Source organism: Xenopus laevis, chromosome 2L, assembly GCF_017654675.1.
Source record: "Xenopus laevis strain J_2021 chromosome 2L, Xenopus_laevis_v10.1, whole genome shotgun sequence".
NCBI classification, from domain to species: Eukaryota; Metazoa; Chordata; class Amphibia; order Anura; family Pipidae; genus Xenopus; species Xenopus laevis.
Window position 1 is genome coordinate 100,153,649 of NC_054373.1, and position 27,862 is coordinate 100,181,510.

General features: G+C 38.0%; 1 protein-coding gene and 1 long non-coding RNA gene across 3 annotated transcripts; one reads left to right on the plus strand and one right to left on the minus strand.

Annotated features, from left to right (window-relative positions):
* Positions 1-241: 241 nt before the first annotated feature.
* Positions 242-23,114, minus strand: LOC108708324 (multidrug and toxin extrusion protein 2). Of its 2 annotated transcripts, XM_018246917.2 has the most exons (17): positions 22,614-23,112; positions 17,820-17,921; positions 16,170-16,238; positions 14,674-14,822; positions 13,317-13,359; positions 10,027-10,071; positions 9,650-9,747; positions 9,051-9,148; positions 8,849-8,962; positions 8,090-8,157; positions 6,315-6,423; positions 5,629-5,704; positions 5,055-5,124; positions 4,830-4,962; positions 3,228-3,322; positions 1,721-1,820; positions 242-1,135 (listed from the first exon to the last, which is right to left on the minus strand). In XM_018246917.2, exons 1-17 carry the CDS (start codon positions 22,782-22,784, stop codon positions 870-872), a joined length of 1,806 nt encoding a protein of 601 aa, XP_018102406.1. In that variant the 5' UTR covers positions 22,785-23,112; the 3' UTR covers positions 242-869. The 2 variants fall into 2 exon arrangements, with proteins under 2 accessions (XP_018102406.1, XP_041438180.1); XM_041582246.1 differs by lacking the exon at positions 242-1,135 and having other exon boundaries at positions 1,720-1,820; positions 4,895-4,962; positions 22,614-23,114.
* LOC121400003 lies at positions 22,587-27,176 on the plus strand. The gene is made up of 3 exons (XR_005965465.1): positions 22,587-22,719; positions 23,269-23,362; positions 26,445-27,176. It is a non-coding gene; the product is annotated as an uncharacterized LOC121400003 (long non-coding RNA).
* Positions 27,177-27,862: the final 686 nt, after the last annotated feature.

The window sequence follows — 27,862 nt, forward strand, 5'->3', positions numbered from 1 at the left end:
ACCATTCGATAATCGAAGTAGTGTCTCTTCCAAAAAACTTCAACTTCAATACTTCTCCAACTTAAACCTGCCAAAGTGCTATGTTAGACTCTGGGGACCTTCCAGAGCAAATTTTCTAAGTTTTTTATATTCGAAGGAAAATCGTACGATCGTATGATAAAATCGTTTGAATCATACGATTCGAAGTACGATCAGAGTACGATAGTACTATGATCGGAATACGATCGTACGATGAATAAAATCCTCCGACTTCGAATGTTGGAGGATTCTATTCGATTGTCGAATTTCAAAGTATTTTCCACTTCGAAATTCGACACTTGATAAATCTGCCCCCATGTGTAAGCGTGTTTCGGGTATAAAACCTGACACAAAAAATTACAAAAACACAAATTGTTTGAGGTTTTTTTCCAAACCAATTCTATCAAGTTTTTGCAATGATAAATAAGGTCAAATCGTGGATTCTAGTTTGGGTGGACTTTTTCTACTTAAAAAATCAGAAAAAAATATATTTTTATAAATAACCCCCTTAATAACTATAATTTTTATATGGTAATATAAGTTTAACAGTATCCACTGGACACTTTATATTATCCTTATTGTAGGAAACATTATAGGGTCGGTGCTAAGTGCAGAGATACCGCAAATAATGGAAAATAATAATGGTTTATGAATTCTCTGATGAGGATTTTTCTGTAGCGGTTTTTTGAAGTGTATCAAGTAGCTGCGGTTTCCTTCGCCTCTTATTATAAGAGCTGAGCCAGTGTTGCCACAATCGCAGTGACCTGGCTGGAACTTTGAGACAATCCTCCTGAAGGTATTGCCATACAGAACATGTATGCACCAATGTAGCACCATTTAGATTTACTCATCTAGCCATTGCCATTGGCAGTCAGAATTTTTATCACTACACCGATAAGTAGAGAAATAATGGCAGAACCCAAAGCAAGCCCACGCCGTAGAATTAACTGCTTCACTGGCAGAACTTCTCCCACAACATTGACCAGAACATTTGCTGAATCTTCTTGTATCAATAGCTCGTCTCCTTGAATCTCCTCAGCTGCATCTGGCAAGACAGCTGCACCGGCAACCTCTGCACTTGTGATGGCACATTGATTACTGCTGGATTGTGTAATCCCTGCAATGCCAAACATTGTATACATTAGTTATTATATAAAGAAACATTTCCATGATAGTAAAATTGTTTCCTCCACTGTAGGTGCAGACTAATAGAGCCTGCACTCCGTTGAGAGAAGCAATACTTTTTGGACCAGAAAATTTTTTATGCCACCCACACTGGGAGGGAAGCATATGGATCTGGTAGCCATCCTTTAATTTTAGAAGGGCATTGCAAGACAGCACATTGTTTCAATTTCTTATTGCTTCTCATTCTTCTGTGTTAAATGGGTAGAAGCAGAAATTTCTGTACTAACAGAAAACCTCAATGTCAAAAATGGTGCCGTAATTTATGCCTTGCCTAACTTTCCTCTAGTAATAACATGTAAGGCTACAAGTTGTCAACCGTTTGAGTTGGCATTAAAGCATCTGCAAGTGGTGGGAATATTCTTTAGAAATAGGAACCTATTTGTCTTGGGAAACATTTTCCGCAAACTCTTGTAGAACTCTAATCCCCAATTATAAAGGACAATTATGTTCCTTATATTTGAAAGGCTGTGGCCTAAAGTGATCGTGGTAATATCTAATATCAGTGTAGTTTACTTACCATCTGGGACCATGGCAAAACCATTACAGGAGATCTCTAATTGAGAAACATCAGGTTCAGCCTCTTCTTTCTTTGGTTTCACTCCTGCTCGAACTTGTGCCTAAGAAAATCGAGGTCATTATCAGCGGAATTAAAATAAGAACACTTAAAGGGTTATTTCTTAAAGTCTGAATGCCAAAAAACAAAAAAATTCAATTTTTTTTTACTATAAAATCCTAATTTTTAGTGGGAACAACAAACATTTTTTTAAGAATCATTAAACTCCGAGGATGGAAAAATTCAGAGGTTGAATATAAGTCAATGAGAGATGTCCCTATCCTATTTGGACGTTTTTGTGGTCTGCGATGGGATTAGCATGAAAATCTGACTATTTCAGGCTTTTCGGACAAAAATCTGAAAAATTCAGCATTTGTCATGCGGTTAATTCCATAAACTGCATTCATATTATTTAGATAAATATAAAACTTTATAAACTTTTTGTCATCTTAATTTTACTTTGTACCTACTATTACTCCAACTTGCAGTACAGCAGTAAAGAGTGATTGAAGTTTATCAGAGCACATGTCAGATTTCAAAATTGAATATAAAAAAATCTGTTTGCTCTTTTGAGAAATGGATTTCAGTGCAGAATTCTGCTGGAGTAGCACTATTAACTGATGTGTTTTGAAAAAAAAAAAAAAACATGTTTTCCGATGACAGGACCCCTTTAATTAATTCTCGAATTTTCATATATTTGTCGCTAGTTGTAAGTGCCAAATTAGACAAGAGGTACTTTTCATCTAAAGTGGATGGAGATGTAGGGGCACATTTACTAAGGGTCAAATTTCGAAGTGTTAAAACTTCGAAAATCGACCATTGAATTGAAAAAATTTGATAGTCTAAGTTTTTTTTTTAAATTTAGCTGTTTTCGATAAAATTAAAATCGTTCGATCGATCGTAGAAATCGGTCGAATCGAACGATTTTCAAAAAAAAACCAAAAAACTTTGACTTCTAAAAACTTAGCCAAATATTGGCTATAGGTTCTAGGAGGTCCCCATAGGCTAACATAGCAATTCGGCAGGTTTAAGGTGGTGAAGTACCAAAGTCGAAGTTTTTTAAAGAGACCATACTTCGATTTTCGAATGGTCAAATATTCAACGTTTTTTCAATTTGAATCGAATTTTGGCCTATTCGATGGTCAAAGTACCCAAAAATGACTTCGAAATTCGAAGTTTTTCAATTCAAAAATTCACTCTAAATTCACTTCTACCCTTAGTAAATGTGCCCTGTAATGTTTGTTAAAAAAAACTTTGCCACTATTATAGACATTAAATTTAAGAAAGTCTACATAGATGGAAATTTTACCATGTTAGTATATGGAATCTAACAAGCATTGAATACTAAAGTTGATCCGCGCAGAAGCGTTTGGGAGCTAGCTGGTTTGGGGGCTAGCATGGATTACAAATATCTAAGGAAAGAGTGTCTGATTTATTTAATTCAGGAGAGAAAGGAAAACAAGAATTTTACCTCTTCACAAACTTTGCTCCAATTTAACCGCAAACTAAAGGTCAGGAAGAAAGAGGCTTGAAGGAAGACGCAGATTAGCATTCCCAACCAAAGGCCTTACAAACAGAACATAGAGAGTATTAACACAAAAAACAATAGCACAAAGAATAAGGACAAAATCAAGGGGCATAATGGGGGAAAGGTAATAAAATTCACAAAGAGAACAAATTTTGTGAATAAAAACTTTCATGTCGCAATGTAATATTATTCATTAGGCTTCAAGGAGAATTCAACCTGTGGGGAAAAAACTGTACCGCCCACCCAGGTAGACCGCCCTCCCTCCCTCCTCCCCCCAGGCTAACTAACCCCCCGGGGAAATGCCCCATACTTTGAACTTACCCCTCGGTGCAGATTCTTCCAGCGGAGTTGCATGCATCCATCCTTCTGGCTCCTCTGTAAGTTCGCTATTTTATGCACATGCGCAGTTGGAGCAGTTTGCCGATTTGCGACTACTGCGCATGCGCGGAATTACACGGAAATTGCTGATCTCTCAGTCATCTTACCGAGGAGCCGTAAGATGGATGCGTGCAACTCCGTTGGACGAATCTGTGCCAAGGGGTAAGTACAAAGTATGGGGCATTTCCCCCGGGGGGGTAGTTAGCCTAGGGGGAGGAGGGAGGGAGGTCTACCTGTGGTGGGGGTACGTAGTTCTTTCCCCACAGGTTGAATACTCATTTAACTGCGCATTGCAAATGTTTAACACCTGCATGAAGGTGGTGTATACATTTGGAGCAAATGTAACAACTTTTTCATTAAGAAGTTTTATTACATACACCACTGCACACTATTGCAAACTACCTACTGTCATGTAGGGGCCCTCACAAAGATCAACTATATGGCTAATGTTACACAAGGGAGGCTGATCTCAGCCTGTGGAAAAGCACAAGCCGAGAATCAGCGCCAGCCCTGACATTAGCTTTCTTCTTTGCCTGAAGTCTGAACTATTGTGTCAGCCTGGATGCAAAAAACAAAGCGGATTTTGGCAAGAAGATGCTCAATCATGCAGCAGTTCCAGGTGCAGGCAAAGAAGAAAGCTAATGCTAACATTTTTAGCAAAATTTAAAAAAAAAAAAACATGTTTGACAGTTCTTTGTGGAATCAACAATATTTAACACACCCGCTAAGTGCTTTGCCCAGTGTATCAGAAATGCAACTGCAATGTACGTAACTATACTATGCAGAAACATCAGCACTGTATAGTCAGTTGTATATCTGCCAGAAGGTGTCGCTCTAGATGCATTAGCAATATCGCCAGGATTTAATAAAGATGAAAAATATTGAGAAACATCTTCCGGTTCTCTGTAAAAAATATACTTTATTATCTCCCTAAAATTGACATAGCTAAAAAGACTGATATGCAGCTATGGAAAGTGATGATCTTTGACACGCTGCAACTGGCTTAATTTATCTTTTTTCAGGGTTTTAAATTATTTGTCCTTCTTTTCTGCCTCTTCTTATTGGCTAGGCTTAACAGCCACAATGTCAATTTATTTTCAGCCTAAATTTTGGTTAAATATATTATTTTTAAATAATAATAAATTATTATTAAGTAGTCGACCATACCCATAACACCAAGTTTTGCAGCAAACATCAATGAAATCCCTATGGGAAAACCAACAAGGTAATACCCGATTGCATTCATAATTGCTCCAGTCTTTTGCTTTCCTGTTCCACGTAGTACTCCACCACAAGTGCACTAAAAGAAGAAGAGCAGGCAGAAAAAAAAATTATCAGAACATCAAAATGTTTGGCTTTTAGTTGTAATAAAAATGAAAACATATTACTTACAGCCATGGCATCACATAGATGAAATGGACCAAAAATAAGCATGAGCCGTGAAACCAGGGCAACAATTTCCCTACACAGAAAATCCATAAAAAAGCAATTGGTTACTAAATGCAAGAATTACTACCAATCACTACATCAAAAATGCAAATAAGAGCAGATATAGTGTTTTAAATTAATTTAGTTAAATTAATTAAGACCCTTTCTCTAACTTCTTTCAAAATATGCTTAGAAGGCCAAGCAGATCAACGATACAGTTTACAGTCAAACATTACAACATCCAGCCCAAAGTTTTGTGGGACAATTGGACAATTTGAACATCACTGCCTTGAGGAAGTCCCATGAATCATTTATGCTATTCTTGGGAGTTTCGTCAATTAAATGAAGATTCAATGCCCAGAATGGATCACTATGTTTATGTACGTATATATCTGCATGGCCATGAATCCACAATCCAGAATAACTGAAGTCTTTTCTTATATATACAGAAAGCTATAATAATGTTTAATTATCAAAAACTGCTAATTGTATGTCTCCATATGTATATAGCTAAATGCACACATATATCTTTACTAACCTGTCTGGTGTAAATATGTATGCAACTTCATCTTTCAATACAACCAAAAAAATGCTAGTGATCACAGAAAAGAATACTGGAAGAAAAAGAAGAACTGAAATTAGGAAACAGCCATGGTAATTGCTACACTGTAAAACATATGAAACATTATGCACTGTAACACCGACACATTTTATAAATCCATCTCATCAGTAGAAAGCATTCTACACAGGGCTTTCAGACATGACAGAATAACAAGCAAGAAGTTCTAAAAGGACTTTCGGAGATGTTTTGAGGATGACATAATAAGAAAAGTGACCTGGAACACATCAAACACTATTGGAATAAATAAGCAAAGCCAAAAGCTGACAATCATAACATTTTTCTACATTAAAACTAGCAGCAAAAGTATCATTCAGCTACAGTTTCTCCTTTGTTCCAGTATGTTACTGCAAGTTTTGTTTCACAAGCTTTATACATGATCCCTCTTTTTGGTTCTACTTCTTTTCTTGGAACCTTTTCCTTTTTTTATCCTTTCTATCATTCCTGCAATTTGTACCATCAATTAAATATCAGTAAGATAAATATTGGTGATGGGGAACAGCACAAGTACGGTAGAATGATACGGTAAATATCTCACTTCTGAGAACATAAGAATTTATATTCAAATCGATCTTACACCTATATTGGTGGTCTGGTATGCTTACCTGTGCAGAAAATGGCTACGTTACACGAAGCTTTGGCTTTCTCAGGATCTCCAGCCCCAAGAGCGTTTCCTACTCTGACACTGGCAGCCACACTAAAACCAAGAGGTATCTAACGGTAAAAGACAGAAGAATTAGTAAGGACTCTAACAACAGACATCTAAAATGAGTTAATTTAGATAACATTAAGCAGGAATTAGATAATAGGTACCAGAAAAAACAATTACAAACAAAAAATACAGTGCGTTCGAAGATAGAGTGACATTGGCACCATTGCTGACCTGTGCTGGGGAATTTAGATACTGCTGTTGCTGACCTTTCAAGTCAAGAGAACTTTATAGTCAATATAACCATATATATCCAACACAGCATATTAAAATTGCATCTCATCTAGGACCCCATGGTGCAGAGCTTGTTTGCGACATGTGTACGTTGTCTGCCTGTTTCTATTTGAGCATGGAAATGATTACCATATCCAGTTCTGTTCTCCCTACCATTCCTGGCTGTCCTAAAGCTTGTTCTAATATGGCCTTGATAAGCAGTGCTATTTTCCCAGTACACACAGGTCTCTTTTTTGCTCAAGCTGTCGTTTCATCCTTTAGGGTGCTCTGTGTTACAGTGAGCTATAGAAGAAACATTCACTTCACGTCATCACTGCACGAGGATAAGATATCACTTCTGACTACCTGGAACCATCAGTCCAGTTGGCTGCCTGTGAAAAATCTCATCACGTGACGTGGACAATATGTTGTGCTGGCCCAAAGCAGAGTACACATGCAAAGATTATTCATATAGACTGCATTGAATGCAATTTAGCAATGTTTCACTAGCTTAAAGGAAAACTATACACCCCAAACAATGTAGGTCTCTATAAAAAGATATTGCATAAAACAGCTCACATGTAAAACCCTGCTTCATGTATATAAACCATTTTCATAATAATATGCTTTTCTAGTATGTGCCATTGGCAGGGTCGGACTGGGCCCCGGCTCTTTTGGGGCCCCGGCTCTTTTGGGGCCCCACCGGCTCAGACCAGATCCTGCACTCCTTCTCTGGTCGTTGTGCTGTTAAAACTTGCGAACTGCTGCCGTGCCAGTAATGCGCAAACACACACAAACGCGCGCGGGAGGGGGCGGTGTCAATGACGGCGGCACTGAGTTGTTTGTGGCTGGGGGCCCCAGGGATGGTGTGGGGGGCCCCATGAGGCTGAAGGCAGAGTGGGCCCTTGGCCCCCCAGTCCGACACTGGCCATTGGGTAATCATAAATAGAAAATTGGCATTTTAAAAAATAAAGGCTGCCCCCTGGGATCATACCATTCACTGTGCACACAAACAAACTTTACTTCTTAGGTCACATGAGCCAATTAACAGACAGAGTTGTGTGTTTTGCTTCAACACTTCTTCCTGTTACAGTTAGAGTTGTAGTATTTCTGGTCAGGTGATCTCTGAGGCAGCACACAGACCATCACGAAATGGTTGTTCAAGGCAAGAGATGTAAAAGGGCAATATTTACTTAAATATATATTCCAGTTTGCTAAGATTTTTTAATATGTAACTTAATATGATATAAACTCTGTGTTGCTTAAGTGTTCATTTTGGGGGTATAGTTTTCCTTTAATACAAATTCAGAACAGGTCATTATCTAAGGGAAATAGCATAACTGGTTCATCTTACAGAAACTATTTCAGCTGTGAATGTTGGCTGCCTTAAATGGTCCTCTAAACAATAATATAAATAATTATATTTTCATGGTGACTCAGTATTAGTTAAACACTTACAATATAAGCAGTCGTTGCCAACTCCAACATGATTGCCTGACCACCAAGCTCTGTCACACTGACAAGACCTATGAAAAATCTTTTTAGTACAGGGTTTTAATTTCAAAAAGGTTTCATAAAATAAGTAAAACAAATATTACTTGTAGTATCTTTTTATATTACTCTATTTTTGTTTATCCTAACAGTATTTTTCTTATCTTCACTATTTATATACAGAAATGCAAAACAGGGAGCAAGAGAAACAGAATTAACAAACAGAAGGACCTAAGATGATGTAGTGTATGCTATGTGAATAAGACCATTTGAGTAACCAAATGCCTATGGGGGTCATTTACAAAAAATTGCAGCAGTAAATAAAGCACTAAGGGGTGGTCATCTTGCAGAAAGTACTTCTGCTCCAGGGTCTGCCTACACTCTGCACCATGGCACACCTCAAGTCAAAGAAGGATTGGTTTAGCCTGGCTACTTTATTTAGCCATGTGGTCTTACCAAGTGGTCTGCTTCAACTGTTTTAGTCTCTGCAAAAACTATACTATATAGTGAATATATTCAGAACTAAACCTTCATCATATGTCTACTCCTCCTTGCTTAGAAACAGAAACCAAATTCAATGTAAATTCAGAAATAAATGGAATCCCTTTATCTCTGATTTGACAGATGAGTGGGAAGAAGCCCCAGAAGCATCCAGTGTAGGTCCCTTTCATTAAAAGGGGTTTCCCAAATGTTTATCTTTTCCCAAACACATTTATTATAACCAACCTGCAAGGAATCCTCCAATTTCAAAACTCCACCATTCTATACACATCATGAGCATGCTGGGAATAGCAAGGCGAATAAAGGAACCCCATTCCTGTAGACAATCCCAGGACCAACCTAGGTGCAAATTTCATAATAGAATGTATGAAATAAACAATTTACAACTTTTTAGTTCATCTTTTATACAGAACTATGATTTTCATACCTGACCATGTTTCTACATACAGCTTTTTGAAACGTATGTAGAGAAAAAGCAATAAGCACATTGCAAACTGAGAAATCATATTTGCCCAAGCTGAACCCCTAAAGAAAACACAAAGATATCATTTAGGTTTTTTTTTATAGCACAAGAGGATATATTAAAAAAAAAAAAAAAGTCTTTCATATGGTGATTTTGGATAACATACTTATAACTATACTTTGCAGACTGATTTTTCAGTAATAACTTATAAGGAGTAATTTACAAGCAGGAAAGCAGTGTACCATGTTCAAATAAAGGGTGAATCCACCATCTTTTTGCAGTTTGTGCACTGCCTTCCTGATTCGAAAAAATGCTGCAGGTCTATGCATTTTGAAGACTCTACATATATTCAGTGATATCTGCAAGCACCCTTACGTTTACAATGGGAAGCCATATGACTCAGCTGGTGTCAGTTTGCTGAGCTCTACAGAATGGAGTTTGAGGGTGTCATGCTTGATTCAAGAACTATGTATCGTGTGCTGAATAAACAGGAGAAAATTACTGCACAGGGGTATGCTGTCTGTAGTTAATGATTACACATTTAAAAAGGTGCCGTTACTTACACTACTCCCAGATTTAAGCCATAGAGGAAGATGGCATTGACTGCTGCATTAATGATGTTTACCGAGGCACCTGTAATCACCTGAGGCCATATTATCCCCTAGAATACAAGCAAATAAGTATTGTGCATGAGAAGCAAGAGAAGGTTCTGTTAGAGAAAATATGCAGTTTAGCAATAAACAGCCTCAAAAACATTTTACCTTGTTAAAAACATTTATGTGCAGACTCTAGTTTGTACTAATAACTTTCCAGAGAAGCAGAGTTTGAAATTGCATGCTTGCATGTAAACTTTTACATAGGAAATTCTTGTATCACACGGACATATAATTTATATGATTGAGATATAGATTCACTAATATATGGATGTATTGAAACCTACCTGGTTTTGTAAATATCTTGTCTGCAGCTGATAGAGGAAAACTGCCTATGAAAAAAAAAAACAAACAATTATTTGTGAGGTGAATTTTACTACTACTAGCACACACTTCTTTACAATCAGGTTTGTGTGGTTTCAAATTGTTACAGTTTTTTTAGAGGCCTATTAATCAAAGGTTGAATTTCAAAGTCATCTGAATTTTTCGAAAATACTCACAATTTGACTGGGAGGTTAAGAAAAAATGTGAATGTCTAATATTCAATTGAATGGTTCTGACCCGAAAATTCGAATCGTATTTGATTCGTACAAATTGAGTTTTTCCGGGAAAAAAACTTGAATGTCCGGAATGATATTAACATATCCAAATGGCTCAACGGACCGCTGCCATTGACTTGTAGGTTTTAGGTGGCGAATATTCGAATTAGGACTGTTTCTATGGTCAAAGTGTGATAAATCTCACATTTGAATTTACATTTGAATAGGGGGAATAAAATTTGAATGTGTGAATTTTGAAACTCGAAAATTCTAATTTACTATTCGACCTTTGATAAATCTTCCCCTTAATGTTGTGTAAAGATAAAGTTACACATGAGAAGTTGTTTCAGCAAATTGCTAGATTAAAAACCTTAAAATAGAAGGTATTAACGTGTCTGCAGCTACACACAAAGCAGATGAAAAGTTGGCCATAAGGATATTAAGGAGTAATCTCCATGTCTATTTCTATTGCCCCTTGAGTGAGGGTGGAAACCTTCTCATTTTGGGCTTTTATGCAAATGTATCAAATCGTATTTGATTCGTACAAATTTAGTTTTTCTTCCAAAAAAAAAAAAAAAAATTAATGTCCATAAGGATATTAACATATCCAAATGGCTCAACGGACCTCTGCCATTGACTTGTAGGTTTTAGGTGGCGAATATTCGAATTAGGACTGTTTCTATGGTCAAAGTCTGATAAATCTCAAATTTGAATTTACATTCGAATAGGGGGAATACAATTCGAATGTGTGAATTTTGAAACTCGAAAAATTCTAATTTACTTTTCGACCTTTGATAAATTTGCCTCTTAATGTTGTGTAAAGATAAAGTTACACATGAGAAGTTGTTTCAGTAAAATTGCTAGATTAAAAACCTTAAAATAGAAGGTATTACCGTGTCTGCAGCTACACACAAAGCAGTGCCAGAACGGCTTGCTTAAAGGGGAAGGAAACCTAGTTGGCGCAAAAACCCTCCCCCCCTCCCGTGTGTTGCCCACCCTCCCCCCTGGCCTACCCGTCCCGCTGGGCAAATGCCCCTAACGTGTTACTTACCCTTCTGCGCAGGTCCAGTCCAGGGAGTTCACAGACGACATCTTCTTCCACGCGATCTTCTTCCTGCTTTGACCGGCGTATACGATCTACTGCGCACGCGCAGTAGATCCGTACCGGCGAAATGCTCCTACTGCGCATGCCCCAAAACGCTGTTCAAAGCAGGAAGAATATGTCGTCTGTGAACTCCCTGGACTGGACCAGCACAGAAGGGTAAGTAACAAGTTAGGGCATTTGCCCAGCGGGACGGGTAGGCCAGGGGGGAGGAGGGAGGATGGGCAACACACGGGAGGGGGGGGAGGGTTTTTGCGCCAACTAGGTTTCCTTCCCCTTTAAAAGCACAGATATAGCCTTTTCATTCAGGACACTTGTGCACAGTCTGTTTTAATCCTGCACAATGTATGTATGTATGTATGTATGTATGTATGTATGTATGTATGTATATTTTTATTTGTATAGCGCTCCTTGAGGGCAAAGCACTGTACATCAAAACAATAAATTAGTAGTAACAAACAAGGGGTCACTGCAATAATAAGTAACACTAGAAATACAATTCAAATAAATATAAAATATAATTACAATACAGATGAAGTGCTCAGTGTCAAGGAGACAAAAGGATGGAGGACCCTACCCCATATGGTTTACAATCTAAATGGGAGGTTAACTTATAGACACAAATCGGAGGGATATTAAGTGCTGTAGGTTACAGTATGCTACACTGCCATCTAAGTGCCAGTTCAAGTGTTATTCAGGTGCTCCCAGAGGTAGTCTTTGAGTTTAGTTCTAAAGATATTGAAGGAGGATACTCTCCAGAGAGATTCAGGAATGGCATTCCAAATATAGGGAGCAGCAAGACAGAAGGGCTCAACGCAGGAAACAGCTGTAGTAGTGGGGGGTGAACAATACTGGAAAATGGCATCTACAAGGTAGGCCTCAATGTAATCAACAAAAACCAAATTGAAAAAATTATGAGAGAAGGCTTAAAAGGATGAGATATAACAAGGTGAAGCAAGCTGTCTAGAGATGAAAAGTTGGCCATAAGGATATACAGGAGTCATTTCCATGTCTATTTCTATTGCCCCTTACAAATTCAGCACCTACATTCATAAACAAGCCCTTTACCAGTCCTTATTTGGGATGAATGACTTGACATTCTTATTGTTTGACAACCGCGATGGCATTCACTTATTGTTTTAATCGTATTATAACTAATGTTATAAACTTTGTTTTCCTAGGTTACCTTTTCTGTTCTGTTCTGAAAAAGTACTCAGGAAGTAATACATTAAGAATCCTTATCTGCACTGATCTATAATTTCAGTTTAATCTAACAATTGCACTGGATGTATCAAGAAGTACATTTTACACCAATGCCATCTATCCAGTAGGTTGCAGAACATGTCCAAGAATCATAAAAAAAATCATATTTGGCCATTGGAAATGGTATAAATTCTGACTAATAAACTAGGCAGGTATTTATTTAATATACTTAAATAATTCTCCAAGGCATGCTTGCAAATTAAAAAATAGAGTTTATTATATCAAAGTATTAAAACACATTAGAAAAAAAACCCTTTTAGCGCCTAACGCGTTTCATGCTTACCGAGCACTTAGTCATAGGCAAAATGTTTACTGGCTTCTACTTCCAATTTGATTAAAATAGGTATTTATTTAACCTTCATCTCTGAAGGCAAAATATTTTTTTTTGCTACTGAAAATTTTAACAACAAAATGTAACATTAGATACATTATATAGCGGACAATAAGGTACAGCTTCAGCCATTTTCCATGATAATCTGTATTTTGATGTGGTTCACACCAACTTTTCACTTCCTTTTTGGTCATTTATACCCAGGACAAACTCAGCACAACACAGTGAGACATGACAACACTGAGAAAAATAACAGCTGAGCTAGGACATCAGATCTCCCTAGCAGAACTAGCAGAAGAATCTGTACTAGCATTGGGTACAGCAAATACTCTATATACTTACAGGCAGTGCTGGCATAAAAATCATCACATACATCTGTGTTAACCTGTTAAAAAAGAACTTCAATAATCATGTTTTCACTTGAATAAATAGTTCAATATTGCCAGCAATTCTCATTATCTAAGGACATTTCAGTGCTTAATACATGGACACGTAAGGGTGTTTCCTATTAAGCAAAAATGGTACCAAAGTGCCCAAGTTCTCATTGATGGGCTTTCACCACCTCAAGAAATTCGCCACTAAAGATACCACTTTTTTCTATTAGAGAAATACCCAAAGAGGGCTCTTCAATTCTATGTGATTCTTCAGTCAAATTGTATAGCAGATTAAAGGTTTGAAGGTAGGTCATTCTATCATGGCCAGCCTCTGGCAAACTGCCCTGATGCAAATACATTGCATAGCAAATAAAAAATAGCAAACATGTTCCATGACAACTCCTGATTTGCATTTATTATGAAACCTTATTATTATAATAATAATAATATCACCCTGTTATAGGCCATCACTTTCTGATAGTTTGGTTTGAACACAACTCTCAATATACAATTAACAAACTCACAAACCTGATCATTTAGTGAAATAAATTGCAGGATTATCAATGTATTTATGGGAGGGTTTAAAAAGGAGCAAAGAAGATGCTTGATGCTGATCTTTTTCTGAAACCCTCAAATTGGAAATGTCATGATATCATGGAAACCCAAAATAATAAGATATTGTATCTTAGCCCAAATTATTTACATATGACTGCTCTACGCAATACAAAATCACTTCAACTGTACTTTGCAGTTAAAGGAGAAGGAAAGCTACCAACCTTTCTGATGAAGCTTACTTAGTTTTAACCTTTCCTTTTCCTTTAAAGGAAAAGGAAAGGTTAAAACTAAGTAAGCCTTATCAGAAAGGTCCACCTAAATATACCAGTAAACCCTCAAAGTAATGCTGCTCTGAGTCCTCTGTCAAAAGAAACACTGCATGTCTTTCCTTCTATTGTGTACACATGACCTTCTGTATTAGACTTCCTGTTTTCATCTTAAACCTCCTTGCCCCAGGCGTGAGCATGCTCAATTTGCCACTGTACCCCCCTCCCTTCTCTGCTTTAATCTGAGGCAAGAGCTATACGTGAGCAGGGAGAGACTCAGGCAGGAAATTATGTATTAAGCTAATACTGCGGCTGCTATAATAAACAGAGAGTTTCTACAGCTTTTTACTCAAGTAAAGTAAAAACATTCTACAGAATAAATATAGCATTCTAGCTTGCACTATTGCAGCTAGTCTATTGGCAATAAATTGCCTCTGTTGCTTTCATTCTCCTTTAAGTAATTACTGTGCCATGATTAATATATAAATATCATAAGCAGTTAACCTTGCAACATCTGGATTCTGTCTGCAGAGCAGCAAAACCTGTTCAGTATTCATAAAGATGGCCCAGCAGGGGAAGCAAAACAGCAGCACGATTAGAACGCCTCGCTGAAGAATTGTCCCAACACGCTTCAGATTTTTGCCTCCAAAAGTCTAAGGAAATCGTAAAAAGCAACATAATGAGCAATATGGATTTGCACAATGAAATGTACTACTACCATTATATATTAGTAATAATAGTGGATCAGATATAAGTACTGCACTACATACAGGGGTATCTTGAGAAAGTGTAGAAAAAGAGAAAAGAGCCAAACTTGTGAAGAGCCAAAGCCGTGAAAAGACCCAAAGTGCCGAACAGAAGAACGGAGCCGAAGGTCAAGCCTCGAAAAGACCCGTAGCCACGAAAGGAGTGGAAGGTGAAGCACAGAAAAGACCTGAAGCCACAGAAGGAGCTAAAGCCCAAGCCGCGAAAGGAGCCTAAGGTAAGTTCCATTGAACTCCAATATGCTTTTTTTTAGAAAAAAAAAAAATGTATTAAACCCCTGTATTATTTTAATACTTTTGTATATAGGCCCCTGGCCACCAATGTTTTTTTTTTTTTTTTTTTTTTTTAACAGCCCAGACCACTAATGTTTTAAAAACTTTTATGGGGGGCTCTAACACCAATGTTTTTTTTTTTTAACTTCTGGGGGGGGGGGGCTGTAACCATAGAGGAGGTGGTCAAGACTCTGAATCCAGGATTTGGTTTTCTTTTTCAGCAGAATTCGGATTTGGCGGAATCCAGCTGCCAGGCCGAACCAAATCTGAATCCTAATTTGCATATGCAAATGAGGGGTGGGGAAGAGTCAAAGAACTAAAACTTTTTTTCCCTTCCCACCCTAATGTGCATTCCCAAATTAGGATTCTAATTCAGTTTGTTATTCGGCCAAATCTTTCAAGAAAGATTTGGGGGTTCGGCCAAATACAAAATAGTGGATTCGGTGCATCCCTAGTCAAGACAGAGCCCCTTTGTGGACTGTGTCATACCCTTATTAGCCATTTCTATTCATTAAAAACACTACTAAGAGTAATATCACTGAGAGAAGCAAAACAAAATGAATTACTTGCAAATGAATACAGTTTACACTGCTGTTTAATGTTGTTTTTTATTCTGTTTTAGAAAAAAAATATATATAGCCCTTTTTGTTCTGGCATTGGTGTATCATAGCTGGTAATCTAGATATAGAATTGCCAGCACAGTAGTAAAATGATCTATTGATTCTGAAAGAGAAATTCTGACGGCTAGTGTCCCTTAGAAACGGAAATGCTACCTGAAGTAACAATTATTGGCTGGATATCAGTTATTTAACTATATTCCAGAAATATATTGTTAGCTACTGTTTTTTATGTATTGGTTTAGTGCTACTACATCTTCCATATGGCTTTGAATATATTTTGTGATAACATGCTTTAGGTAATGCAAGCCCTGAATGTAGAAATCTACTTGTGTTAATACATTACCTGCGATATAAGTGTATCACATGCAGAAGAGAGACCAGAGCCAATAGATACTCCTGTTACATTTATCACCTGTAAGCACAAAATATAGGACATTGGTTAACCTACACACAGACTTCTCTGAGCGATACAGCCTGTTTCTGGTGAAACAACAACACCCCTGGTATAAATATGAGTTTCTGTGTTGGGTGCAAGCCTTACTGTACCACTGCTAATGCCCAGCAATTGCAGTATAGAAGCAGATGTTGTAAAAAGCAGGTATTTTTAATAAGCAACAGTTTTACACAGAAATGATGTTTTGGGGCCAGCACAGTCAACCTAGTCGAAACTTAAAGGTGCACACATTAAAAATGTAATTCTCTCCAGCATTAAAATAAAGATATGCTTGAATGAACAAACAGGAGCAAATGTGCTCCCCCATTACAAATGCATACATTAATAATTATAGGATATGGTGGCCTTAAAAGCTTTGCATTTTCTCTGCTTGAAATAATCTGCTTTAAAAAGAGGTACTGTGTATATAGTCACAGGATAATGCAATATAATAATATATCATAAAAATAGTAAATTGGACTGATACAGAGTCCTGTAGCGGGTTTGGTACCCGCGGGTTATCCGTAAGAACCTGCGGTGTCCTGCGGGTTGCGGATAGAAGTTCCGGGTGCGGGTATAGACACGGGTCGGCGGTTTTGCGGGTCGCGGGTCTTCTCAATATCGATATTTGATGTCACCGCTTTACAATGACAGCACTTACTGATTCTTGATGGTCAGCGGGTCCGGGTTGCGGATAAGGTACTTGCGGGTCGGGTAGCGGGTCCAAGCAGGTAAGAATGCGGGTTGCGGATTGCAGGTTGCGGGTACGGGTCCCAAAAAATGGACCCGCGCACGACTCTAGACTGGTATGCATTTGTATCTATAACCAGCCCTAGGACTCCATTACTTTATGCCTAGCACATATCCAAAAATATCTTTGTGATGAAATATAACATTCAGGTTAAAAAAAAGTAAGTAAAGAACAAAATGATTTCTAAATTTAAAATTATTTTCTGACAGGGTAATGACAGGGCAAAAAAACAGATTTCTTGCTTAAACAAAAGAGCAAGTATCTAGTGTCCTCAGTATTGGTGACCCATTACCTTGTGATGTAAACAGTAATGAATTATACATGGCGCCAGCATTCAACCTGGGCTAAGAAGGTATATAACACATTTACTGGAGCTACACTTAGATCTGGTCCAGCTTTGAAAAATGGGGTTCACTGACCTCATCTAAAACAAATGTTCTGAAAACCTACAAATGTATTGTTATTGCTACTTTGTTATAACTTATCTTTCTATTTAGGCCTCTTCTTTTCAAATTCCAGTCCCTTATGCAAATCAATGCATGGTTGCTAGGATAATTTGGACCCTAGCAACCAGATTGCTGAAATTGCAAACTGGAGAGCTGCTGAATAAAAAGCTGAATAATTAAAAAACGAAAACCAGTTGCAATTTATCTCAGAGTATCATTCTCTACATCATACTAACCGTTGGACCATCCCTTTAAGGAGGCTAATATGGAACATAGTAAAATAATATTTTTATTGTAGTTCTCCTAAACATTTTTTAAAAAAAGACACTTTGGTAGGTTATCAAATAACTAAAGAGTACGTACCGCAACTGCAAGCGTCACCGAGTCCAGTTCTATCTTGCCCAAATGTCCACAAAATATGGAGCTTACAATATTCACCATGTATACCATTATCTGTGAAAGGAACTAAAAAAAAAAAAAAATCACAAGATAATGTTAATGCACTACAGATGAATCTGATTTTATAGCAGGGTGTAAGTTTCTACAATTAATTATGTAATACACATTAGATCTTGTAAGGAGGAAACAATAGCAAAATAATGTCTGCAAAAAAAGTTTCCCAAGAGACAAGAAGGTGGTGACCTATTTGAATTTGATTTGGCCAAACACTAGAGTGAATCTAAATCTCTGCAAAAATAGCTGGGTTTTAGCCAAATCACAAACCTCACACAGTTCCACACCATGTTTGCTGACTACACAAAGTACTTTGGTCAATCCTTATCTCTTAGTTCAGGGACACAGTGCAATAAGTAATACAATATATATCTATCTATACACACAGTATATCAAGTTGTGTTCTACCTGCGTTCAGTGGTTCCGAACAGTTCAGTGAATACCCATAGCGAAGAATGGGCTGCATTATCTTATGCCATACCGCCCAACATTTTTGAAATAGAAAGAGGGACAAAAAGACGTTTTTGACCATGCCCATTTGTGTGGCCACACCCCCTAATTACCATGTTTATTTTACAAAATTTGTCAGGTTATGAAAGTTTGAACACATTTCTGTGGTATTTGTGTGTTATTACAGTTTTGCTAATAAAGGTGAATTGCCCTTTAAGCTGCAAGTCACAGAATCCCAAAGAGACTTGCTTATCTTAAATTGTTATAAATATATCTAAGTGTACCTGGTGGCTATTCTGGGCTCTCTGCCAAAAGCCAATTGAGTTTTAGAAATGTTGTATCTTTTTCTGTCTGGTCAGTGCAGGAGATCAAAGAGAAAGTCGGGCATTTCAGTCTGGGACTGCGGGATGGGCTGTCAAATTCGGGACTGTCCCGCGAAAAACGGCACAGTTGGGAGATATGTCTTATGTGTTCCCTTGCAGTGGAACAAATGAAAGAGCCACCGCAGAGGGAACACAAAAGTGAAAACTCATCACATAGTAGTTTAATATATATAAACCATATAAACAGAGGACTATAAAGGGTAAGGCCAGGGCCAGACGATGATGGATCTCGGCCTGCTGGCCTGCCCCACTGTACTTCTGCTCCTGGTCTGTCTGCACCTGGAAGCATTGTTTCTGCTCAGGTGCAGGCAGATACGGCAGATTTCTATTCCGAAACACGATATTTTGCATTTCATGCCCAAATCCGCCCACAATTGTAAAACAAGGGGAGCAGCATGACAGTGGATTCTCCACCTGTGGAAAATCCGCTTTGGTAAGAATTGTCTGGCCCTACCCTAAGGGCAAGGCCAGAAGTGGCGTTTTTACGTGGCGTTTTTAAAAATGAACAGCCAGGCATAAATACGCATATGCACTACCACTGAAACTAATGAAAAACGCACTATGAAATCCGCCACAGGATGCCAGTATTGGCGTTTTTTAGCAGAAACGTCAATACGTCAAGAAATGACCAAATCAATAGACTCTATGGGATCTACACGTTTGAAACCACACCGTACGTAAATACGCAGCGAATTTTAAATATGGCATCCAAATTCAATGAGAAGTGCATGTTGGGAAAATAATCGTACGTGCTGAAAAACGCATGAAAAAACGCATGTCGACGGTCGCGTGTGGTTTCAGTAGCGTATTTAGGCCTGGCTGTTCTTTTTTAAAAACGCAACGTAAAAATACTGCAAAAACGCCACGTCTGGCCTTACCCTAAGTCCTTCTATACACATCATGAAAGAGTATCCTACGGTAAAGTAGGGGTACATCATTTATTATAATGAGCCAGGTGGCAAAAGTAATACAACTAAGCACTGATTATAACTGCTGACATCATTAAGGTCAATTAAATAGGGAATAATATGCTCCCTACTGTTAATTATAGATTATTATATTTTTATATATAAATATAAGGCTATAATACACAAGAGTCATGATTATCCTGTAAATTGTATCCTTATAATTGGAGCTGACGATGCAATTAGTTAGAATTGGTGCTTAGTAATGTAATTTGTGTCACATGACTCACTGAAATAATAATAATAATCATAATAATAAATATAATAAATAACATACCCTCTGTCGTAAAATATGAGGATATTAGAAGTCACCTTGAACTTGCATGCAGGACCGCCATCAGAAATCACAGGGCCCCATACGACAAAATTTCCTGGGCCCCCTGGGCTGCACCCACCGCAAGCCCTACCTACAGGTCCGCCCCCACCACACAGTAAAAAACAAAAAAAATATTGGTGGCTAGGGTTCCCACATGTTAATAAAAAATTAAGCAGATATTGGTGGTCAAGGCCCCCCATAAAAAAAAAACATTTGTGGCCAGGGCCCCCCCATTAAAAAATATTGGCAGCTAGGACCCCACATGAGAAAAAAAAATTGGTGGCCAGGGCCCCCCTCCAACATTATGAGAAAATTGGTGGCCAGGGCCCCTTTTACGTCCATGCCTTCCCGAAGTCAGCAGCTCTCAGAAAGATGGGGGGCCCGGCTAATCAAGTAAGTGTGGCGTGGCCGGGTCCCCCTTACCCTCGGGGCCCCCTACAACTCTCCCCCCTGTCCCCCCTGATGGCTGCCCTGCTTGCATGACCTGTATAAAGGGACTAAGGGCAGTCATGGAACTCCTTGGTGACTTCTATATCAAATAAATACTTATATTTACTACAATAGTGAGAACATTGATCATTATTCATATGTAGAATTTATTTGTGGCTTTTTTATAGACAAATATTCCTTTTCTTATTTGTATGTAAAATGTTCCAGTACCGTGTTGTTTATTTTGTGCAACTTACTATTCACCATGGATTGTTTTAGACAGACCAATGGCTACATATACAGTAGAACCCCCATTTTATTTTATGTTTTTCATGGGGACCAGGTAAAAAAATAATGTGGAAAATGTAAAATCCGGGAAATGTGTTAAAGCAACTAGGATATAAGCACAGGATTTTGTTTTACTTTTATATTACTATATTAGTGTCTGTGAAATTATAAAGTTGTCCCTTCTTAAAGGAGAACTAAGCCCTAAAAATGAATATGGTTAAAAACGCCATCTTTTATATACTAAACTTATTGCACGAGCCTAAAGTTTTAGCCTCTCAATGGCAGTAATTATCCAGGACATCAAACTTGTCACAGAGGGTCACCATCTTGAAAAGTGTCTGTGACACACACATGAGTAGCTGTGGAGAAGCTTAGCTTATTGGTTGTCGCAAGTCTACAAGCAAAAAATTAGCTGAAGATACAAGGCTCATTATTAAATTCTGGTGCCAATTGCACTGGTTTCTAAGCTGGCATGTAGTAATTATATGTATTACTTACTAATCTGCTTTATATAGTGACATTTCTATTCTCTATATACAGTATATTGTGAGTTGATCCCTAAGATCAGTAAGTGACAGCAGCACAGAGGATGTGCAGTGAATCCACAGAAAAGAAGATGGGGAGCTACTGGGGCATCTTTGTAGGCACAGCTCTTACCTGCTAAAGGGCTGTGGTTGCCTTCGGCTGGTATAGAAGCCCAAAACATAATGTACAACATTTCTAGCTTTCTTCTTTAGTTAGGCTATAATTCTCCTTTAAAGGAACAGGAACTCCAAAAAATGTTTTAAAGGAATGGCAATATAATGTACCGTTGTCCTGCTTTGGTAAAACTAATGTGTTTGCCTCAGAAACACTACTATAGTTTATATAAACAAGCTGTTGTGTAGCCATGGAGGCATCCATTCAAGCACAGGATACAAAGTACCGGTAGATAACAGGATAACAGATAAGTTCTGAAGAATTACATTATATACTACAGAGCTTATCTGTTATCTGTTGTGTATATAGTGAATAAAGTACCCCCTTTTGCAAAATATAAGGATATTATAAGTTACCGAGGAGTTTCATGACCATATTTATACAGGTCAGGAAACTCCGAGGTAACTTCTAATATCCTCATATTTTACAACTGGGGGTACTTTATTTATTATAATACACAAGTTTCAGTGAGTCATGTGACAGAAATGACATCAGAACTCACCGTTTATAACTGATGACATCAGAACTCACCGTTTATAAGGATATAATTTACAGGATATTCATGGCTTTTGTGTATTATATAACTTTTCTCCTTGTTCAGCTCTGAATGGCTGCCTTAATGCCCACACAGCAGTTAGCACATATCGACTATAGAATTTCTGAGACAAATGCACCACTTGTACAAGGGCAGTGAAATCAGTCCATCATATTTTAATTACTTTCAAACACTTTAATGAGGGTCATAGAGGAGACAATGGTTATTTCCTCTCCTATATACACCTGCCAGCCGGTTTGCTATTACTGAATAAGACTGAATGTCAGGGAAGAGCAAAGTTTGATTGAGCTGCATCCTTGAAAAAGGATGGGGGGGCTGCTATTGTACCCCAAACAAGAGTTACAAAGCCATTGGACTCCTTGTACTAGATAAGAAAGCTACTGAGGAGTGCCACATGGGAACAATGTAACATCTTATGGGAATGTACCATATTTCCACAGGGGGAATGTACTATATTACCACAGGGGGATATACCATCTTACCACAGGGGGATATACCATCTTACCACAGGGGGATATACCATCTTACCACAGGGGAATGTACCATATTACCACAGGGGAATGTACTATATTACACAGGGGAATGTACTATATTACACAGAGGGATATACCATCTTACCACAGGCCCTGCGATTACACAAAGATCTTTCACTTCTTGCCAGATATTGACTGGCAGCAGCCGGCGTGTCGCCCTCCAGAGCCTTTGGGGAAAGAGATTCGGCTTGGTAGGTTCCAGCACACTTGTATCAGGGCTGCCGGTAGTAGGCTGGTTATCATCCTGCTCCTCCATTTCGCTAGCGTTGGATACAGTCGGTACATGTGCTGACCCTAAATACCAACCCTCCCACCACTTGGAAGGAGGCGGGGGCAGAGCTGCGGCAGGGCAAAGGGCGTTTGTAATTGATAACAGAAGCGAAGTGCCCGTAAAGCATTCCGTGCATGCTATGCTATCTGTTTAATACGTTTAGCCTGTCTGAGGTAAAACTCACATGCTGCCGTAATAAGTACAAATGAGAGCAATTAGTGCAGTTGCCTGTGGTACATAAATCATGTGAACTCCTCACAAACAAATGTACGCGGCGTGTCACGAGATGGATACTTGGGCTGCCCATGGTCTCAGTAAGAGGAAGTGATTGTGAAATAGAATATTGTATTGGAGAAAACTAGTTATTTGACTTGAAGTGCTTTATATATGGACGCAGAATCTACCATGGGACCGAGGATGCTGGGACTTATGTGGTTATGTAACAGTCTGTTATGCTTTTCATTTACAGCACCATCTATGGACAGCAAATGAGAATGCACATCAAGGGAGGAAATTCTCATTCAATCCACGAGTGGAAATGTTGTTTGCAATGCCCACATCAAGTAACATTCCAGCTATAAAAGTGTTCATTTTTTTGTCCTGTCCTTCTCTTGCCTTTGTCTCCAACCATCTCAGTTGGGACACCTGTTGGCCTTGTTCCCAAAATGTTAAGCTACAGTGGTTTCCTTTCTTCCTCAGTTTTGGGTTTTCAAATTGAAAATGTTTGATTTGTTTGTGTTTGTTTAAGCAAAGCTGAAAGGGGTGTTTCACCTTTCAGTTAACTCTTAAGGTGGCCGTAGACGTGACAATTCCGATCTTTCTTGGAAAAGATCTTTCCAAGAAAGATTGTTCCTTTCAGTTCACACGAGTAGAGCTGAATCGTCAGATATACAGATAAAAACAATACAATTCTACCTGTATCTGACGATTTAGCACTAACAATGGCGATTTTCAATTGACTTCAAAGGTGTCCAATCAAAATTTTCCGCCCAGCCCGATCGATAATCCAAGTCTTCTGCCGATATCGGTCGGCTCTTTTCCCACCATACACGCACTGAATATCGTACGTAAATTAGTTTCGTACAATATTATCTGTGCGTCTATGGCCACCTTTAGTATGTTATAGAATGGCCTGTTCTAAGCAACTTTTCAATTGAACTTCATTATTTCTTTTTTATAGTTTTTGAACTATTGTTCTGACTCTTTCCAGCTTTCAAATGGGTGGTCACTGACCCCATACAAAAAACAAATGCTACACATTTATTGTTATTGCTACTTTTAATTGGGCCTCTTTCTAGTCAGGCCCTCTCCCATTCATATCCCAGTCTCTTGTTCAAATCAATGCATGGTTGCTACGCTAAGTTGCACCCTAGCAACCAGAATGCTGACATTGCAAACTGGATAAAATGGAGGGGCTTTAAAGAGCTTTCCATATTTAGGATTTGCTTTTAGAATACCCCAGTATTTTCACTTAACTTGTTGCACAAATTTAACATTGCTATCATGTGAAGTGACAGTTGGTACACACTGGAACTTGCTAAAGATTTTCAGCCATTTATTTTAAAGTGTCATATCTAGGAATGCCTTTCACTTACTCTGTAATTTGCTCTGCGCGTTTTCATCTTAAATCCTTTTTCTATCAACAATCTATCTACCTTATGCATTGGCTCTTTTCCAGACCTTTTAGCAGCCCAGGTGAATGAAAATTGGTTGCCTGAAACAAATCATAGATGGACTGATTTTCAAAATATGCTGGTACCCACTGGGTGGCCTTGGCAGTGTAAATAATATTCTCCACGGAAATAATTTAAGAATAGTTATTATAATGGACTACGGTACCCATTGTTGAGCACTTTATGTTGCAACTTTATATATAATTATTGTACTTCATGTTGGAACTTTGTTGCAACTTTCATGATGTTATAGGCAATTTGGATGTTGCATCAAGGACTTAGAGATCAATTAATGATCTTATGCTGCTGGTTTTGTCTAATCACACTGGTATGGAAGGTTTTCCACTTTTTTTAATACTTCACATTACTTTGATGGGGATTGTTTCACTATGTTTTAACCTTTTTTTATAGTAATATTGAATCATTTATTATGGTACTATTGTAATAGTTTACTCCTTTATTATGCTAATTGGATGCTTATATAGTATATACACATGGTGTGTATGCCTGACAAATGGGAGAGCCCCCCAAAACATTGGAATACACTGGGGTTTCCCTGCACACAAAAGCTTTGTTGTGCCAGTTATAAATTTTTTTTGAGACTGGGAGGGGTTGCCCACCCTCCCTTCCTTTCTTCCCCTCTATACTGAGCACCAAGCTAGCAACTAAAGAGGTTCTGATGTGCTCGTTATTTTTGTATTTTGGTGTTGTATTTGGATACTAACCTATTAGTAATTTACTTACAATTCTAGTGGCATGTTGCTTGCTGATATTGTGGCAAAAACAAACCAAAAGACTGAAACCTTTGGTTAAACTGAATGAGAAAGAAAAGGAAATTAAAATGCAAAATCAGAACCTGCCTTTATAACCCCTGCTGGATGACAATCAGATCCTGAAGAAATTGGATCAATTGAGACCCCGCAAGACTGCTGTGGCACAACACTCTTTCTCTCTTGCCGAGTATGCTAAAGCTTAAAGGAAACTATACCCCCAAAATGAACACTTAAGCAACAGATAGTTTATATCATATGAAGTGGCATATTAAAGAATCTTACCAAACTGGTCTATATATTTAAGTAAATCTTGCCCTTTTACATCTCTTGCCTTGAGCCACCATTTCGTGATGGTCTGTGTGCTGCCTCAGAGATCACCTGACCAGAAATACTACAACTCTAACAGTAACAGGAAGTGTTGAAGCAAAAGACAGAATTCTGTCTATTAATTGGCTCATGTGACCTAACAAGTATGGATTGTGTGCACAGTGAATTGTACGATCCCAGGGGGGTGGCCCTTATTTTTTAAAATGGCAATTTTCTATTTATGATTACCCAAAGCACATACTACTAGAAAAGTATATTATTATGAAAATGGTTTATTTACATGAAGCAGGGTTTTACATATGAGCTGTTTTAGGTGATATCTTTTTATAGAGACCTACATTGTTTAGGGGCTATAGTTTTCCTTTAATGCATACATTGTGGCCTTTGGATGATGCTGAGTCCAGTGTTATTCAAGGAGGAACAGGATTTCCATCTTTTGGATGTTAGCATTACGGTACATACAATGGATCTATCTTTGCCTTTGTGGCCACTTGAATGGCATAATTACTGCTGATTATGATATTCATCCACAAAAACGGTCACAAATTGAACATAGACGGTTTAAATGGGTGTAACAGTAAGGATGATCATTTAAACAAACACAAATCAAAATATTCGTCATTTCAAATTCTAAACTGAGAATGATAACTAGCAAAAAAAAATGTAGAATTAAAAAAAGTAACTTCTGTAGCTAGACATTTCTTTGAACAAGGCCATCAGGTGTCCCAACTGAGATGGCAGCTTCTTAAACAGGTAAAGGCAAGAGAAGGACAGGGCAACAACAAAAAAACAAGACTACTAGTCTAAGACTTTTAACAATGTCCTGCTTTTTATATGCTGATGATTAAAGTTCTCATTTTTCCCCTCTTCAGTTTACTATTTGAAATATAATCCATTCTATACAAGGAACAAGTACATGCCCTTTAAGTATTTGGGTAAGGCAGTGTTTTGTCTAATTATAAGTGTGATTACATATTACTGTTTGTTAATAGTTGGATCATTACTGCTTGTGGTTATTATCCTTATTTATATGTTTTGTGCAATTGATTCATTATATGAGTATAGTATCATGTTCAGCACTTTATGTTGCAATGCTGTATGTAATTATGATACTTATTGTTGCACCTTTATGTTTAATCATCAAAGACTATAAATCTTATGCAACTTATGCATTGTGTCTAACAGGGGTGATGCGCCAATGAAATGAGTTGAGAAACTCGTCAGGCAGTGCCCCACTGGTTACCAGGGGGAGGAAAAAATACCGCTTGTGGTAACTTTAAGAGCTGAAAGATTTTCAAACGGGAAATTAATTTCTTCTAGCGCAGAAAGCACAATTGCACTTCTCTGCACTAGATCCCTCCAGTGCCAAAAAAGGGGAGCAGAGGGGCAAAATTTACCCCTGGTGTATAATTTTTTTTTTTTTTGTGATTTACATTATCTTTAATGGGGTTTCACTATATATTATTTAACCTTTTGTATAGTAATATTGTATTGTAGAATTATTTATTATGCTAATATTGTAACTTGTGGCTTCTTAACAGCTGCTCAGAGCCCACTGAGTAAGTGAGTGTCGCAGGCACTTTCCAAGATGGTGACCTCCTGTGACAAGTTTGAAGTCCTGGATCATTGCTGCTATTGAAAAGCTGAAACTTTAGGCTGGTGCAATAAACTCTGTACATACAGTATGGCATTTTTAGCCTTATTAATTTTTAGGGTATACTTCAACTTTAAATGTTATTGTGGAGTCCATTCTGTCCTTTCTGGGTCAATGTAATTTGCTGTAATCGGGTGTGTGTATGTATATGTACGTATACACACACACACACACACACACCATTTCAATTGATTCACCCCATTCATTTGATTTGTTCCCTGTTTTATTCTGTTCACTCTTTCTGTTAATCATTTTGCTTCCCTACTTTTCTCTTAACTTTCTTTCCACTTCTCCATTCTATCATTCATAACCAGTCACAGTGCCGACAAGTCATCTGTAAGGCCCTTTTATTTCCCCTCTTCCTCCCCTTTGCTACTCTCTCAGTCTCAAGAAAAAAAAATAATTCACCAGTACATTGGAGGGCCCAGGTGCATTTTGGTGGGACCAGGGGCCCACCAAAAACTCTAGACTAGATGCCCACGCTCAGTACTATTTTCTTCCTCTCCTCACTCAACCTCTATTTTCCTAGTCTTTTTTCTTTACATACTATAATCTATTATTTCAATGGAGAAGAGGCTTGGGCGGAGCTCACTGCTGCATGCAGCGTTCCCTTCCTGGTCGCAGCTATCGCGAGAC

Excerpts from the sequence above, each read along its gene's own strand:
- LOC108708324 (XM_018246917.2), bottom strand. The coding sequence starts at position 22,784 with ATGGAGGAGCAGGATGATAACCAGCCTACTACCGGCAGCCCTGATACA. Across the intron at positions 8,963-9,050 it reads GTATGTAGAAACATGGTCAG|GTTGGTCCTGGGATTGTCTA; the intron begins GTATGAAAATCA and ends ATTTGCACCTAG. Across the intron at positions 3,323-4,829 it reads TGCAAAACTTGGTGTTATGG|GCCTTTGGTTGGGAATGCTA; the intron begins GTATGGTCGACT and ends TCTGTTTGTAAG.